The 14,287-nt window shown below is 47.2% G+C and overlaps 1 protein-coding gene across 2 annotated transcripts; it reads left to right on the forward strand.

Annotated features, from left to right (window-relative positions):
• Positions 1 to 808: 808 nt before the first annotated feature.
• Positions 809 to 8,802, forward strand: LOC129700366 (acyl-coenzyme A thioesterase 1-like). 2 transcript variants are annotated; one of them, XM_055640790.1, is made up of 3 exons: positions 809 to 1,406; positions 5,212 to 5,414; positions 6,459 to 7,613. In XM_055640790.1, the coding sequence occupies exons 1-3, from the start codon at positions 839 to 841 to the stop codon at positions 6,465 to 6,467; spliced, it is 780 nt and encodes a 259-aa protein (XP_055496765.1). In that variant the 5' UTR covers positions 809 to 838; the 3' UTR covers positions 6,468 to 7,613. The 2 variants fall into 2 exon arrangements, with proteins under 2 accessions (XP_055496765.1, XP_055496764.1); XM_055640789.1 differs by lacking the exon at positions 6,459 to 7,613 and adding an exon at positions 7,620 to 8,802 and having other exon boundaries at positions 820 to 1,406.
• Positions 8,803 to 14,287: the final 5,485 nt, after the last annotated feature.

Raw genomic sequence — 14,287 nt, forward strand, 5'->3', positions numbered from 1 at the left:
TGCGCAGGAGTGGAATATCTTGCTCGCTCCAAAGATCCTCTACTATAGGGTGATTTCACTAAAGGTCACTGGAGCGTGGATCCGCACCCACGTGACCAAAATTCTCAGGTGGAGGACACATGAGGGTCCCGGTACATGTTAGTGGATGGGAAAAATTTTCGCATTTTCCCACCCGTTAAAAACATAGAAAACGGCGAGGTTGAGAGCTGCAATTTACTGTGCCAGTCGGGGTGACTGTGAGGCACAGCTACCTAGATTTACAGGGGAAAAAAAAGATAGCAAGTAAGGTAAATTCAAGAGGGAACTGAAGGTGCCTATCCACCGGAAGTCAGGAGCCGACAATTGCCGAGGATATTTAAAGGTCCAAAATATCGGGAAATACCGCGTTTTCCCGCTGAATTTCATCAAAAGTAAGGCATTATATACTTTTTTATCTTTATTCATTTGTTAGATGAGAATTTTTAAAAGTGAAAAATCACTCAGTAAAAGTTCAAAATCGGCCATGGTTCTCAGGTTGGTTTTAACATGCAAAATCAAAACGCCTCTGAAGCTGCATTTACCATTTAAATAATGATAAACTATCAATGCATTTTTAAATAAATTTCACTCAGATGCAAGCTAAGGAATGTGATAATTGTCAGCTGTCAGTTGGACAAAAATTAGGACATTTTATTATTTGCCAAAATATATTTCTCAATGTTTCTTGTTTAAAGCCTGCACATTCACCCAAACAACTTATGTATTAATTGGGTGAATGTGGGTGCGGATCCACGCTCCAGTGACCTTTAGTGAAATCACCCTATAGGATCTTTGCTCCGCTCTATGATGTTTGAGGCCAATGTTGTGCGGGACCAGGGCGGCGGCGGCGGCGGCGTCTGCGGGGCGGTTGTTGGTTGCTGCGGTGGGACGGCCCGGGTCCGGGTTCAGGCGCCACGGATCCGGGATGGCCGCCCGCGTGTGGTTGGAGCCCGGCTACAAGTGCCTGAGCGACGAGCCGGTGCGGGTGCGGGTGGGCGGTTTGTCGCCGCTACAACCGGTCACCATGAGGGCCGGCCTGAGCGACGAGAAGGGCGAGACTTTCGGCTCGGCGGCTTTCTACCGGGCGGACGAACGGGGCGAGCTGGACCTGAACCGCTCGCCATCCCTGGGCGGCCACTACACCGGCACCGAGCCCATGGGGCTCTTCTGGTCGCTCACCCCCGTCAAACCTTTCAGTCGGCTGGTGAAGAGGGACGTGGCCGGATCGCCGCTGCGGGTCCACATCGAGGTGTTTGACGGGCACGACGGCGACCCCCAGGAGCGGCCCCTGGCCTCCTGTGTCAATGAGCGGTGGTTCATGAAGGAAGGGGTGACCAGGATCCCGGTCAGAGAGGGCAGGGTCCGCGGGGTGCTCTTCGTCCCACCCGGTAAGACATTCGCAGTACTTAGTTCACCGGGGTGAACGTTTCCTGCATCTGCCGCTCGACTACTTGTTGTTTTGATCTGCTCCCACTTTAAAAGTTGCGAAAAATATTGGAAAACTAAAACGCTAGATCTCCAGCGCTGCAGAAGTATCTGGACGTAAGTTCTACTTTAAGCATTGCCCATTAATAAATCCGTTGGGAACATAGTTTGGGGATTATTTTCCCAACATAATCGTGAAATTATAGGGGGAGGATCAGGGCCGGGTTTAGATGAAGAGAGGCCCTCGACTATTTCACTTGTGAGCCCCCTTCCAATCCCACACCCCCATGACCAAAGATCCTAGAGGGACAGGAGGATCTTTGCCCATGACTACCCCCATGACAGTGTGACACTTTTAGATCCTACTGTATCTGCTTTTAATCCTGTCATCAAACAGTTGGTTTTAAAATACATATTGGATTCACCGCAGAGCGGGCGATGCTTTACCTGGATTGTTGTTTGAAGCTCCGGAGTGTTGGGCATGCTGCTTCAACATCAGAGCTGTGGTTTGCGGAGTTCCCAGCCTCAGGCCGCGCTGATTTCAACATTGCGGAGCCCTGGGATCCCTTTGCCGAGGGCCTCCAGTCTGAATCTCCGCCCAGGTCAGCCTGTGGGAAGTGGCTGGTTCGGAAGACCAAGCCGCTGAGAATGTTCTCCCGTTCCAACGTCGGATGGTGACCCCAAATTTCACTGCATTCCTCATAGGCATCGGACATTATCTCAATACACCTTACTGGGATTAATCTGGGCTTCCTCTCTCATCAATTGCTAGGTGCAATTCAAAGTCTGTGGGGTCATGGTCCAAGGATAAGTAAGAGAAGGTGTCTGAGAGTTGGCGTGTGGCCTCAGCCTTGTGGAGATCGGCTCGCCAGACTACCACGGCACCTCCCTTGTCGGCAGGTTTGATAACCCAGTCTGGGTTGTTGCGGAGTGAGTGGATGGCTGTGCGTTCAGGGGGGGAGAGGTTAGAGTGAGACGGGAGTGGAGAAGTTGAGGCGGTTGATGTCCCGCCGGCAGTTTAAAATAAAAAGGTCTAAAGCCGGAAGATGACCATGAGGGGGAGTCCAAGAGGAGGGGGTCCGTTGGAGATGGGAAAAGGGATCATCAATGGGGGGGCGAAGGACTCCTTCCCATGGAAGAACGCTGTGAGGCGGAGGCGACGGAAGAAGAGCTCCAAATCGCAGCGGGCGTGGAACTCCTTGAGGTGGGGATGGAGAGGGACAAAGGTGAGGCCTCTGCTGAGGATCTGAGAGGGGGAGGTTAGGTGAACCTCCTATTGGGGCCGGAGGAAGGCAGGTGAGTGGATTGACGCCGAGGCGATATCTGGTGGGAGGGGGGAGGGGGGTATGAGGACTGTAGTGTGGGTGGGGAAGAGCTGGGGTCACTGGTTTTAGGAGGATGGGGAAGACCCAGTGAAACAGCCACAGATGTTACCAGGGTTGGGGGGACTGGCACTAGGACCCAGCGCAGTCAAACCCAGGGGAGTTGGAGTCTGCAGCGTGAAAACTTCAGGCCGGGTGCTGAGTCCAGGATTCAGGTAAGGAGACAGCTGCGGCCTGCTGGGGAGTGGTGGAGTGGTGAGGGTCGGTGGAGTCAATGGTGGAAGACCACGGGGAGTGGAGTCCGGGTCAACGGGACGAAGCTTGGGAGGTCACGGTGGGCGGATGGTTGGTGGGGCGGTGAGGTTCGGTCGGCCCGGTGAGGCGGCGAGATGAGTATGCCCCGGTGCGGTGGCAATGTTCGGCGGGCCCAGTGCGACAGGGATGTTCGGTGGGCCCGGTGAGGCGGCGATGTTCGATGGACCCGGTGAGGCGGCGATGTTCGATGGACCCGGTGAGGCGGTGAGGTGGGTAAGCACCAGTGGGGTGGCGAGGTTCGGCGGGCAAGAAACCTCCATACCACAATATGAATTTCAGAACCGTTATGTCAAGACCCTCACCACCAATCCCAACAGTGAAAGTACTGAATTATGTTGTGCAACAAAAGTTTTTCACTGTACCTCGGTACACATGAAAATAAACTAAACTGAACTGTTGCCATACCACAGGAACTCAGATGCTTCAGCATTACTGCATTGCTGAGGTGTGTTGAACAAGAGATAGTTTAACGATCTGGGAGAGGAACCGAGTCTTTCTAGAGGTAGCTTCACCCTAAAAAAAAAAAAAACGGACTTATCTGATATCTGACCGACTGCTCCCGTAAAATTGGCAAACATCAAAGAATGCTTTGGCTGATTCTGACACGAAACCAACAGATTATGGTCACCAGTGCTTATGTCACAACTCTGAAAGCTTGAGATGAAGCCTTGACGAACATCAAACTTGAAAAATCTTGCTCCGCATCACGAAGAGAGAAAAACTGATCCTCCTGGGATACATCTACATCAGGGTTGGCAGTAATGCAATTCACTAGCACAGTGCATAGCTTAATGGGCCTGTCCCACTTGGGCGACATTAGTGTGTCATTTACGCGACAGCCTAAAACTAGTTGGCGCATCGTGAGGCGTGGTGACCAGAGCTCTCACTTAACTTTTTTTCTCTGTTTCCAGTCGGGCAATCTAGGCAGCTCTTTTGGTTGCCAAATGACAGTTTAGGTGGTCATTTAAGACGGTTTGCATGACGCGTGCGATAATGTGCTTTGACGAAGTGCGTAGTTACCAGTCGGAATTATGCTCAATGAAGCATTCACATATTATTCCTGTCCTCCAAATTGCCACCTGTAAAGACACTCTTGGCTTCCTTACTAAAAAGGATTTTATTCTATATCCTGAAAAGGAACCAAATTCCTCTATAAGCTTTAGTATACTTGGAATACTAACTTAAGAGTTGGTAATATAAAGTAATACATCATCTGCATATAATGATATTTTATTATTGGAATATTTAGAATTATAGCCGTGAATATTCGGATGAACTCTTATAGTTTCCGCTAAAGGTTCAATCGAGAGGGCAAATAACGGGTGTTAAGCACAACCCTGTCTATTGCCCCTGGATAGTTGAAATTTAGGTGAGAGTACCTGATTAGTCAGTATTCTGGCAGTCGGCTTGTCATATAGCAATTTTATCCATGAAATAAAATTTTCTCCCAACTGGAATTTTTGCAATACTGTAAAACTTACTAAAAAGGATGGCGATTGGTTTGATATTAATAACCTAAAAGCAGAGCAGGACAATCCAAAAGGTGGGTGTGTACCTGGAGAATGTAGACACCTTTTCATTGCTCAGAAGTCACTGGTGTGCGAAGGCTGACATCAGTGATGAAAGTCACCATTACCTTCAATGTGTCAGCACAGCATTCGGTCAGTTGTGGAAGAGGATAATTGAATATCAAGGCGTCATACCCAATGCATGGCCCATGGGCGTGATCCATGCCTTTATATGCTTCTGTGACCTGTGCTATCTAAGTAGGCATTTCTGGACACTGGAAAAGCATTGGACATTCTCTGTCCAAAATACTCCATTTCACCAGAAGTTATGTGAACTGTTTGTAATCTCTTGCAGACTAACATCACCGAAATTAGTTATTCTGACTAGCCTATATTGAGCAGACCTTTATTTGCATACCGTTCCAACCATTGACGTGCCCAAAGCATTGGTATAAATTCTACATAGCTGGGGCCTAAATACTGACCCTGTAGGTTTCCCCTTGTCACTGCTAGCCATCTATCTATTTCTATTAATTGTTTCTTGCTTAATACTTGGTAGACAGAGATCCGAAGGATACTGTAAATTTCAGTAATAAATCACTTGTGATATTTGTATCTTCCAGGTGATGGTCCATTTCCCGGAATTATTGATATGTATGGGTCAGTCGGTGGAGTGGTTGAGCACAGAGCTAGTCTCTTAGCAAGTCGTGGATTTCTGACATTGGCTCTAGGATATTTTGGATACGATGACCTTCCAAAGGATTTTAATAACATTGATCTTGAATATTTTGAAGAAGCTGTGAACCTTCTGAGGTACCATTCAAAGGTAAGATTCCTTATGATCCATTTAGAAAATAACTTGAAATATAATTCTTCAAATAAGTAGAGGAAATTATCAACTTGTTCAATGCAAAATGGTGCAATTTGCACAATTTTCCTTGCCAGCATGTGTAGTCAAGTAACATATTGGAAGAGGCTAAAAAAAATGTTAGTTCAGGAAATTCTCCAGAATATAATTCCAAGACATTGAAAACAATCAAGGAAATCCTTGTGGAATATCACTGTACAGTCAAAACAACTGAGGAACTGCAGTGAGCTCAGATTTACATTGACATGGCTCACCTGACTGCCATTCAACCTGAGGGCTTCTCGCTATCCTTGGGCATGCTTAAGGGTGGCGGGGTCTGATTTCTAACTAGCTCCGCCTGGTGCTTGGACTCGGCAGTCCTGGCATGATCCTGCTCCCCAGACCTGGCATGTTTTAAGGAGTGGCTATGCTGACTGCAGTCTCCATTCCACTCGAGGCCAATGCAAAGCTTGCACTTCAGGAACCACACACTCGCAATAGCTTTGAAATGAAGTACCCTGAGGCTTTGTTCTTAATAGCTGGCAACTTCAATCAGGCTAACCACAAGAACGTGCTTCCAGAATGCTATCAGCACATCTTTTGCCCAATTAGAGGCCCAAATGCCCTTACTCATAACCATCAAAAATGCATACTACACCTTTCCCAGATTGTGGTTTGGTTAATCTAATCACCTGGCTGTGCTCCTACTCCCTGCTTAAAAGCAGAAACTGAAGCAGGAGGATCTGATACAGAAGGTTGTGTAGTCCTGTCTAAAGAAACAGACAAGATATTTCACAACTGCTTTGAGTTGGTGGACTAGTCCATATTCAAAGACTCTGTGATTAACCTAAATGATAATGCCACTGCTGTCATTACTTGAACAGCAAGTGTGCAGAGGACTGTGTACCAAAGAAGACGAAATGCGTGGTAAGGTAAGGTCCACTACTTGGTGAAGTCCAAGTCTCCAGTGTTAAAGTCAAGCGATCCCAAGCAGTACAAGAAATATATCTACTACCTTTGCAGAACCATTAGGATGCTAAGTGGGAACTCCGAACCAAGCTGGAATCCCAAGGATGCTTGTAGATTGTGGAAAGGCTCGTACACTATAATGGGCTCCAAAGCAGAGGCAGACATAATCGCTGGTAACAATGGGACCCATCCGAATGAGCTCAATGCATTCTGCACAAGCTTTGAACACAAGGTCAGAGGAGGAAGGTCATGAACTCCGACAGTCTCAGGTGCACCTGTACCAATAGTTACTGTGGCATATGTTACATCGGCCTTCCTGAGAGTGAATCTGCAGAAAGCAACTCGTCCAGATGGAGTCTATCGCTGTGTCCTCTGGGTCTGTGTGGATTAGTTGGCAGAGGTACTGACAGACATCTTTAACCCCTCACTACTCCATTCTGAGGTGCCCACCTGCTTCAAGAAGATCACTATCATCATGGTGCCAAAGAATACTGTCTAGTTCTAACATTTACCATGATGAAGTGCTTTGAGGGACTGGTGATGAGACGCACAAACTCCTGCCTCCCGTCCAACCTCGATCAACTACAGTTTGCTTGCCGTCAAAACAGGTCCAGAGCAGATGCCAATTCCCTGGCTCTAAATTCATTTCTGGAACCTATAGGCAACAAGGACTTTTATGTTAGGCTCCTATTTATCGATTATAGCTCCGCGTTCAAATCATAATCAGTACCCAGCCAGAACTCCACTCACAACATCCTTCGACTGAAATTGTGGCGATTAACACCATTCAAGGGTGCAAACAAGCCCTTGATTTAAAAACTAACATAAAACTGACTTAAATATTGTTAATTTTTGTTAAGACTGCAGATCTAGAGAATATAAAGATAAAATCTAAAGATAAAAGGCAAGACTGCAAATGCTACAGATCTGAAATAAAATTAGAACATGCTGGAAATAGAAAATCCAGCAACATCTGTGGAGAAAGTTACAGAGTTAACATTTTGGGCTGATAACATTTCATCAGAACTGGTAAATATTAAAACTACTCTAAGGTTACTCTGGCTTCATTTACCAGAAGCACATACCGTAAAGTTGAAAAAAAAATACAAAGTGCTAAAGTAACTCAACGGGTCCGACAGCAATTCTGGAAGACGTGGATAGGTGTGGTTTCTGTCGAGTTGATGATTTTAACATGTATGTGAATTACTTTTTAAGGTTAAAGGTCCAGGAGTTGGAGCAATAGGAATATCAAAGGGAGGAGACCTAGTTCTTTCAATGGCCACGTTTATTCCGCATGTGATAGCAGCGGTCAGCATTGGTGGATGCAATGCAAATACCTTGGGTAACTTGCATTACAAAAACATCACTCTTCCAGGCTTGGGATATACATGGGACCGGGTAAAATTTAGTGAATTAAATCTTATTGATATCTCTGAAGTGACAAATAATCTAAAGGATGAAGAAAATAAAGATTGCATCATCCCATTAGAAAAGGCTGAGGGTCATTTTTTGTTCGTGGTTGGAGAGGATGACAAGAATTGGAACACACCTCTCTTTGCGCAGCAAGCTGTTGAACGACTGAAAGAAAATGGAAAAAATAACTATGAAATTCTGACTTACCCAGAGTCTGGACACCTCCTGGAGCCTGCATATTTTCCATTCTGTTATGCCTCTTTTCATCGGTTGGTAGGGCTACCTGTGATATGGGGAGGGCAAATGAAACCACATTCAATAGCCCAAATAGATCTTTGGCCTAGGATACAACAATTTCTAAGAAAACATCTGGAAAAACAAAGCAAATTGTAAAAATATCTTCTTCGGGCATTATTGTGTAATGAATTCCACCTGTCATTTTGTGCACTAAGAATAATTGTAAAACTTCACCACATTGAAACTAGTAATTTGATGCATACCTTTTTCTTGTCCATAATGTGAGATTTGCCTATTGTATTAAAATGTTTTGCATAAATATATTTGTTTGCATTTAAAGCGATATTCATTATTGAGAATATATGAATTATAGAGCAGAGAGTTGTGATTGACAAGAGCCTGAAGCTATTTGCCTTAAAGCAAACAAGTGCAAAATTATAAACTGGGGAGCAGGGACTTTATATTCCAAATCAATGGCACAATAAAACTTATCAAATCTGGTATATGATTGTTTGGAAAAAAGATGATCTGGGCACCGTGTTCCCTCATTCCTCTGCAATGTGAGCCCATGGTCTGGAGTAGGTTGCATGTGGACTGTGGCAGAATCCAAGGTCTGAACTATTGGGGGTGGGGGGAGAGGGGGTGTTTGGTACTCCAGGAGTCAGGAATGCGAGTCAGATTGCATCCGGAGCCAGGATCTTGAGCACTTGCATCTTTTCTCTTAATTCATACATTAGATTCACAGGGGGGGGGGGGGGGGGGGGGGGGGGAATTCTACTGTGTAACATAAAATAAGTTTACTTGCATATGAAATGGAATAACATCCAGTGGTCTGAAAAATGTGCTATTCCAACACCACTGTGGCCCAAGGGTGCATGATTATTCAAGACTTATTTTATATTAAGTGAAGGAAATACAATACAGATTTCTCATGTCATGTTTTGCAAACACCCTTTTGATAGTGCTCATTGTTATGTAAGTTTTTTGCCCATAATTCTGATGAAGGCTGCAGGCGCAACATATTGATTAATGCTGTACACGGATGCTGCATGGCTTGCCGAATTCCTGCATTTCTTTCGTATTTTAGATTTCAAGCATCCAATGTTTTTTTTATTTTTCTATCTACAATGCCCTACTTATTACTAGCCACTTATCTTTTCCTCATTAATATCTTCTGTACTGTCCGATTTATCACTACCCCATTGTCAACATTGGATTTTATATGTGGAACTGTTGTGCTGCAATGCCAAGAACTAATTTCTACACTCTATCTTCCCCTTTGTTCTACCTATTGTAGATGAGTTTGAATTGATTGTCTTTCAGTATTGTACAGTGACCTCCATAATGTTTGGGACAACGACCCATCATTTATTTATTTGCCTCTGTACTCCACAATTTAAGGATATGCAACAACATTCTAAGCATGACTACTTTCATTTACATGACATTGATGTGTGCCAAACATTATGGTGCCCTGAAATGAGGGGACTATGTATAAGCACTGCTGTTATGGCCTGGGCCTATATCACTGCTGAAGGTACTGGCTCACTTATCCTCATTGATGATACAACTGCTGATGGTAGTAGTATAATGAATTCTGAAGTGCACAGACACATCCTATCTTTTAATTTAGTTTAGCGTTACAGCGCAGAAACCGTTCCTTCAGCCCATCATGTCCATGCCGACCAGCGACTCCCGCACATTAACATTATCCTACACCCACTAGGGACAATTTTTTACATTTAACAAGCCAATTAACTTACAAACCTGTACGTCTTTGGAGTGTGGTAGAAAACCAAAGGTCTCAGAGAAAACCCACGCAGATCACGGGGAGAACGTACAAACTCCCTACAGACAGCACCTGTAGTCAGGATCGAACCCGGGTCTCCAGCGCTGCATTCGTTGTAAGGCAGCAACTCTACTGACAGGGACTAGCCCCAAAAAAAAGCATAAGCTAATGATGACTGGCAGAGCATCACTAGAGAAGACACCCAGCAACTGGTGATGTCCATAAATCGCAGATTTCAAGCAGTCTTTGCATGCAAAGGATATGCAACAACATTTTGAAACATAACTACTTTCATTGACATGACATTGCTGTGTCCCAAACATTATGGTGCCCTGAAATGGGGGGACTATGTATAAACACTATAATTTCTACATGGTGAAATCAAAATGTTTAAAAATGGCCTTTATTAAAATCTGACAATGTGCACTTTAACCACGTGTGATTTTTTCTATTACAAATCTCACATTGTGGAGTATAAAGACAAATAAATAATTTGCTGTAAATGGTGGCGTGGGTGTATTGGCTTGAAATTGAAAGGCACTACTTATTACAAATGGTTGCATGAAGTTGAAAGGCACTTACTGCAAATGGTGGCTTGGGTGTGGCTTGAAGTTGAAAGACACCACTTACTGCAAATGGTGGCATGAAGTTGAAAGGCACTACTTACTGCAAATGGTGGATTAGTTGCTTTGGCTTGAAGTTGAAAGGCACTACTTACTGCAAATGGTGGCTTGGGAACTTTGGCTTGAAGTTGAAAGGCACTACTTACTGCAAATGGTGGCTTGGGCGTTTTCTCTCTGCTGTCCCTGAGGGAGGGGGAGGGACTATAAAACCAGGAAGTGGTGCGCCTCACTTAGCCTCTGCAAGATGGATGAAGCCAAGGGTCATGTCCCTCTGAGCTCTGAATAACACTGAACAAATGTCAACACAACTGTGAGTCCCCTTAATGTGGTTTGAAAATGAAAATATGGTTTGTTTGAAGTAAAAAGGCACTGCCTGCAAATGGTTGTTTGGATGCTTTGGCTTGAAGTTGAAAGGCACTACTTACTGCAAATGGTGGCTTGGGTGCTTTGGCTTGAAGTTGAATGGCACTACTTACTGCAAATAAGTAGTAGGAGGGGGGTGTGGAGGGGGGGGGGGGGGGGGGGGGGGGGGGGGAGGAGGGTGTGGAGGAGGGGGGGTGTGGAGGAGGAGCTGCCTTAGCAGGGCAAAGAAGATCATCAAAGACAGCTCCCATCCTGCGTTTGGACTGTTCGACCTGCTGCCCTCTGGAAGGCGCTATAGGTGCATCAAATCCAGGACAAATAGACTCAGAAATAGTTGCTTTCCGAGAATTATAACTACTATTAATTCTAATTCACACATGCACTGACTTCACTGCCCAACACCACGGACTTCCATCTGTATAATATGTATGTAGCGCCGCAGAAATTGTGCACCTATCCCCCCCCCCCCCACCCCCCTTCTCCCTTCTGTTTTTTGTTTTTCTGTCTCTTGTTTTTTGTGCTAAATTGTATGTATGCACCGAGTACGAGCAGCTTTCAGTTTTACTGTACATGTATAGTGACAATAAATGGCATATCATATATCATATCAAATGGTGGCTTGGGAGCTTTGGTTTGAAGCTGAAAGGCACTACTTACTGCAAATGGTGGCTTGGGAGCTTTGTCTTGAAGTTGAAAGGCACTACTTACTGCAAATAGTGGCATGAAGTTGAAAGGCACTACTTGCTGCAAATGGTGGCTTGGGTGCTTTGGCTTGAAGTTGAAAGGCACTATTAACTGCAAATGGTGGCTTGGGTGCTTTGGCTTGAGGTTGAAAGGCACTAAACTGCAAATGGTGGTGGGTGATTTGGCTTGAAGTTGAAAGGCACTTCTAACTGCAAGTGGTGGCTTAGGTGCTTTGGCTTGAAGTTGAAAGGCACTACTTACTGCAAATGGTGGCATGAAGTTGAAAGGCACTACTTACTGTAAATGGTGGCTTGGGTGCTTTGGCTTGAAGTTGAAAGGCACTACTTACTGCAAGTGGTGGCTTGGGTACTTTAGCTTGAAGTTAAAAGGCGCTACTTACTGCAAATGGTGGCTTGGGTGCTTTGGTTTGAAGTTGAAAGGCACTAATTATTGCAAATGGTGGCTTTGGTGCTTTGGCTTGAGGTTGAAAGGCACTACTTACTGTAAATGGTGGCTTGGGTGCTTTGCTTGAAGTTGAAAGGCACTACTTACTGCTAATGGTGGCTTGGGTGCTTTGGTTTGAAGTTGAAAGGCACTACTCACTGCAAATGGTGGTGTGGGTGCATTGGCTTGAAGTTGAAAGGCACTACTTACTGCAAATGGTGGCATGAAGTTGAAAGGCACTACTTACTGCAAATGGTGGCTTGGGTGATTTGGCTTGAAGTTGATAGGCACTACTGCTCATAGTGGTAAGAAACTGCACTTGAATTTGGTGGCCTTACACCCTGCTTGAAATGGTAGGAACATGGATTTGAATTTGATGGCCTTGCACCCTGCTTGAAATGGAATTTCAAGGAATAGTCATGAGTCAACTGCCAGCCCACCAGCCGTGAGTGAGCTGCCAGCAGATCAGGCTTGAGGGACTGAGCTGCCACTCCAAGAACCCATACCAGCACTCCAGAAACCCCCCCACTGGCCACCAATATTGGAATTGGTGGAGGTGGAATATTGCTTCGGGGGACCAGCCCTCCCGTGTGAACATGGGACCCAACGGGTCCCACTTATCTAGTACATAACTAAAACTCTGATCTTGTTATCTTACGGTTTGCACGGTCATTCTATTTGCACAAAAACGGTAGGCGGTAGCGCTACGATTTTTCGCCAGCTTACTCACCGTTCTCCTCTGCTGCGATTGCAAGTTTCATTCCAATCAGGGGTCTAATGTAAGAGTTAGCGAGGTTTTGTAATTGCCCGTGCACAGATCGATCTACTCTCCTGTCAATCAGAGCTGCGTGGATTGGTCTTTCCTCCTGTCACACCGCGGGAGTCCCAGCTCCTTCCTACGCCATTGCGTCTTTATTGGAGCTCAGGGACGCTCTGGATGGCTGGGGCAGGTTTCCAATCAGACACAATTTTCGGAGGGACTGGAAGTGACCCAACGTGGAGTCAGAGATGTCGCCAAGCGGAAAACGAGACTAATCCCGGCGTAGGAGAATGTCCAGCGACCAGCGCCCACTGTGAGTCCTCCAGCCCCTTCCCCTCTGGTCCCCCTCGCTAGCTCCTACCACCCTCCGTGTGATATCCCCCCCCTCATGACCCCCGTCTTTTCTCCGAGCTCTCTCCACATAACACCCCCCCCCTCCTCCACACACCCCCCTCCTCCACACCCCCCTCCTCCTCCACTCACCCTCCTCCCCCCCGCCTCCACACCCCCCTCCTCCCCACCTCCACATCCCCCCCCCCCCCCCGTCTACATCCCCTACCCACAGCCTCCACACCTTCCTCCCCCCCCGCCTGCTCACGCTCCTCCCCTCTGCCTCCACCCCCCCTCCAGCTCCACAAGGCTCGCTGCCGCCCTCCTGCACAACCCCTCCTCCCCCCCCTCCAACACTCCACCCCACACACCTCCCCACACACCTTTCTCCCCCACAACCCCCCTTGCCCACATACCCACACCCCTACTCCCCACCCACACACCCCTGCCCCCGCCCACACCCCTTCTCCCGCCCCCACACCCCTCCCCAAAGCCCTCTTTACCCCGCTCCCATGCCCCTCCCCGCCACACCTCTCCCCCTCCACACCCCCCTCATCCCCCACACATCTTCCCCCCTCCGACTCCACAACACTCGCTACCCCCCCCTCCTGCACACCCACTCCCCGCCACCCCCCCTCGCTCCCCCCCCCCACACTCCCAACACCCCTACCCCACAATCCCCCCTTGCTCCCACAAGCCCCCCCCACCCACACCCCCTCATCCACAGCCCCCACACATACCCCTCCCCTCCCCACACACCCTTCTCCACCCCCCCCCCCACAATCCCCCACACCCACTCACCCCCTACTCCCCTCCCATACAACCCTCCACGGCCCACACACCCCTTCCCCTGTCCCCACCACCACCTCCACAAACCTCCTTACCCCGCCCACACCGTCCCTCCCCTCCACACCCTCTCCCCCTCTACACTCCCCTGCCCACACACACACCCCCCTCCCCTCCCACCCCACACCCCCCTGGCCACACATCCCCCATCCTCCCCCCCCCGCTCCCTCCCTCCCTCATTGTCCTTCTTCCCTACAGCCTATCAGACTATTAAACACAACTTCAAACAAACTGAACTATAACAGCCTATTGCACTTTATCTGTTTATTTATGTGTGTGTGTGTATCTATCTATATATTACTAAAAGTCTGATCTTGACCGCTTTTGCTTCGTTGTGGTGTGATTTCCTAGAGAACGTCACCACCTACAACCGTCATTTTTGGCCACCTCGCTC

Source organism: Leucoraja erinacea, chromosome 9, assembly GCF_028641065.1.
Source record: "Leucoraja erinacea ecotype New England chromosome 9, Leri_hhj_1, whole genome shotgun sequence".
Classification (NCBI taxonomy): Eukaryota; Metazoa; Chordata; class Chondrichthyes; order Rajiformes; family Rajidae; genus Leucoraja; species Leucoraja erinaceus.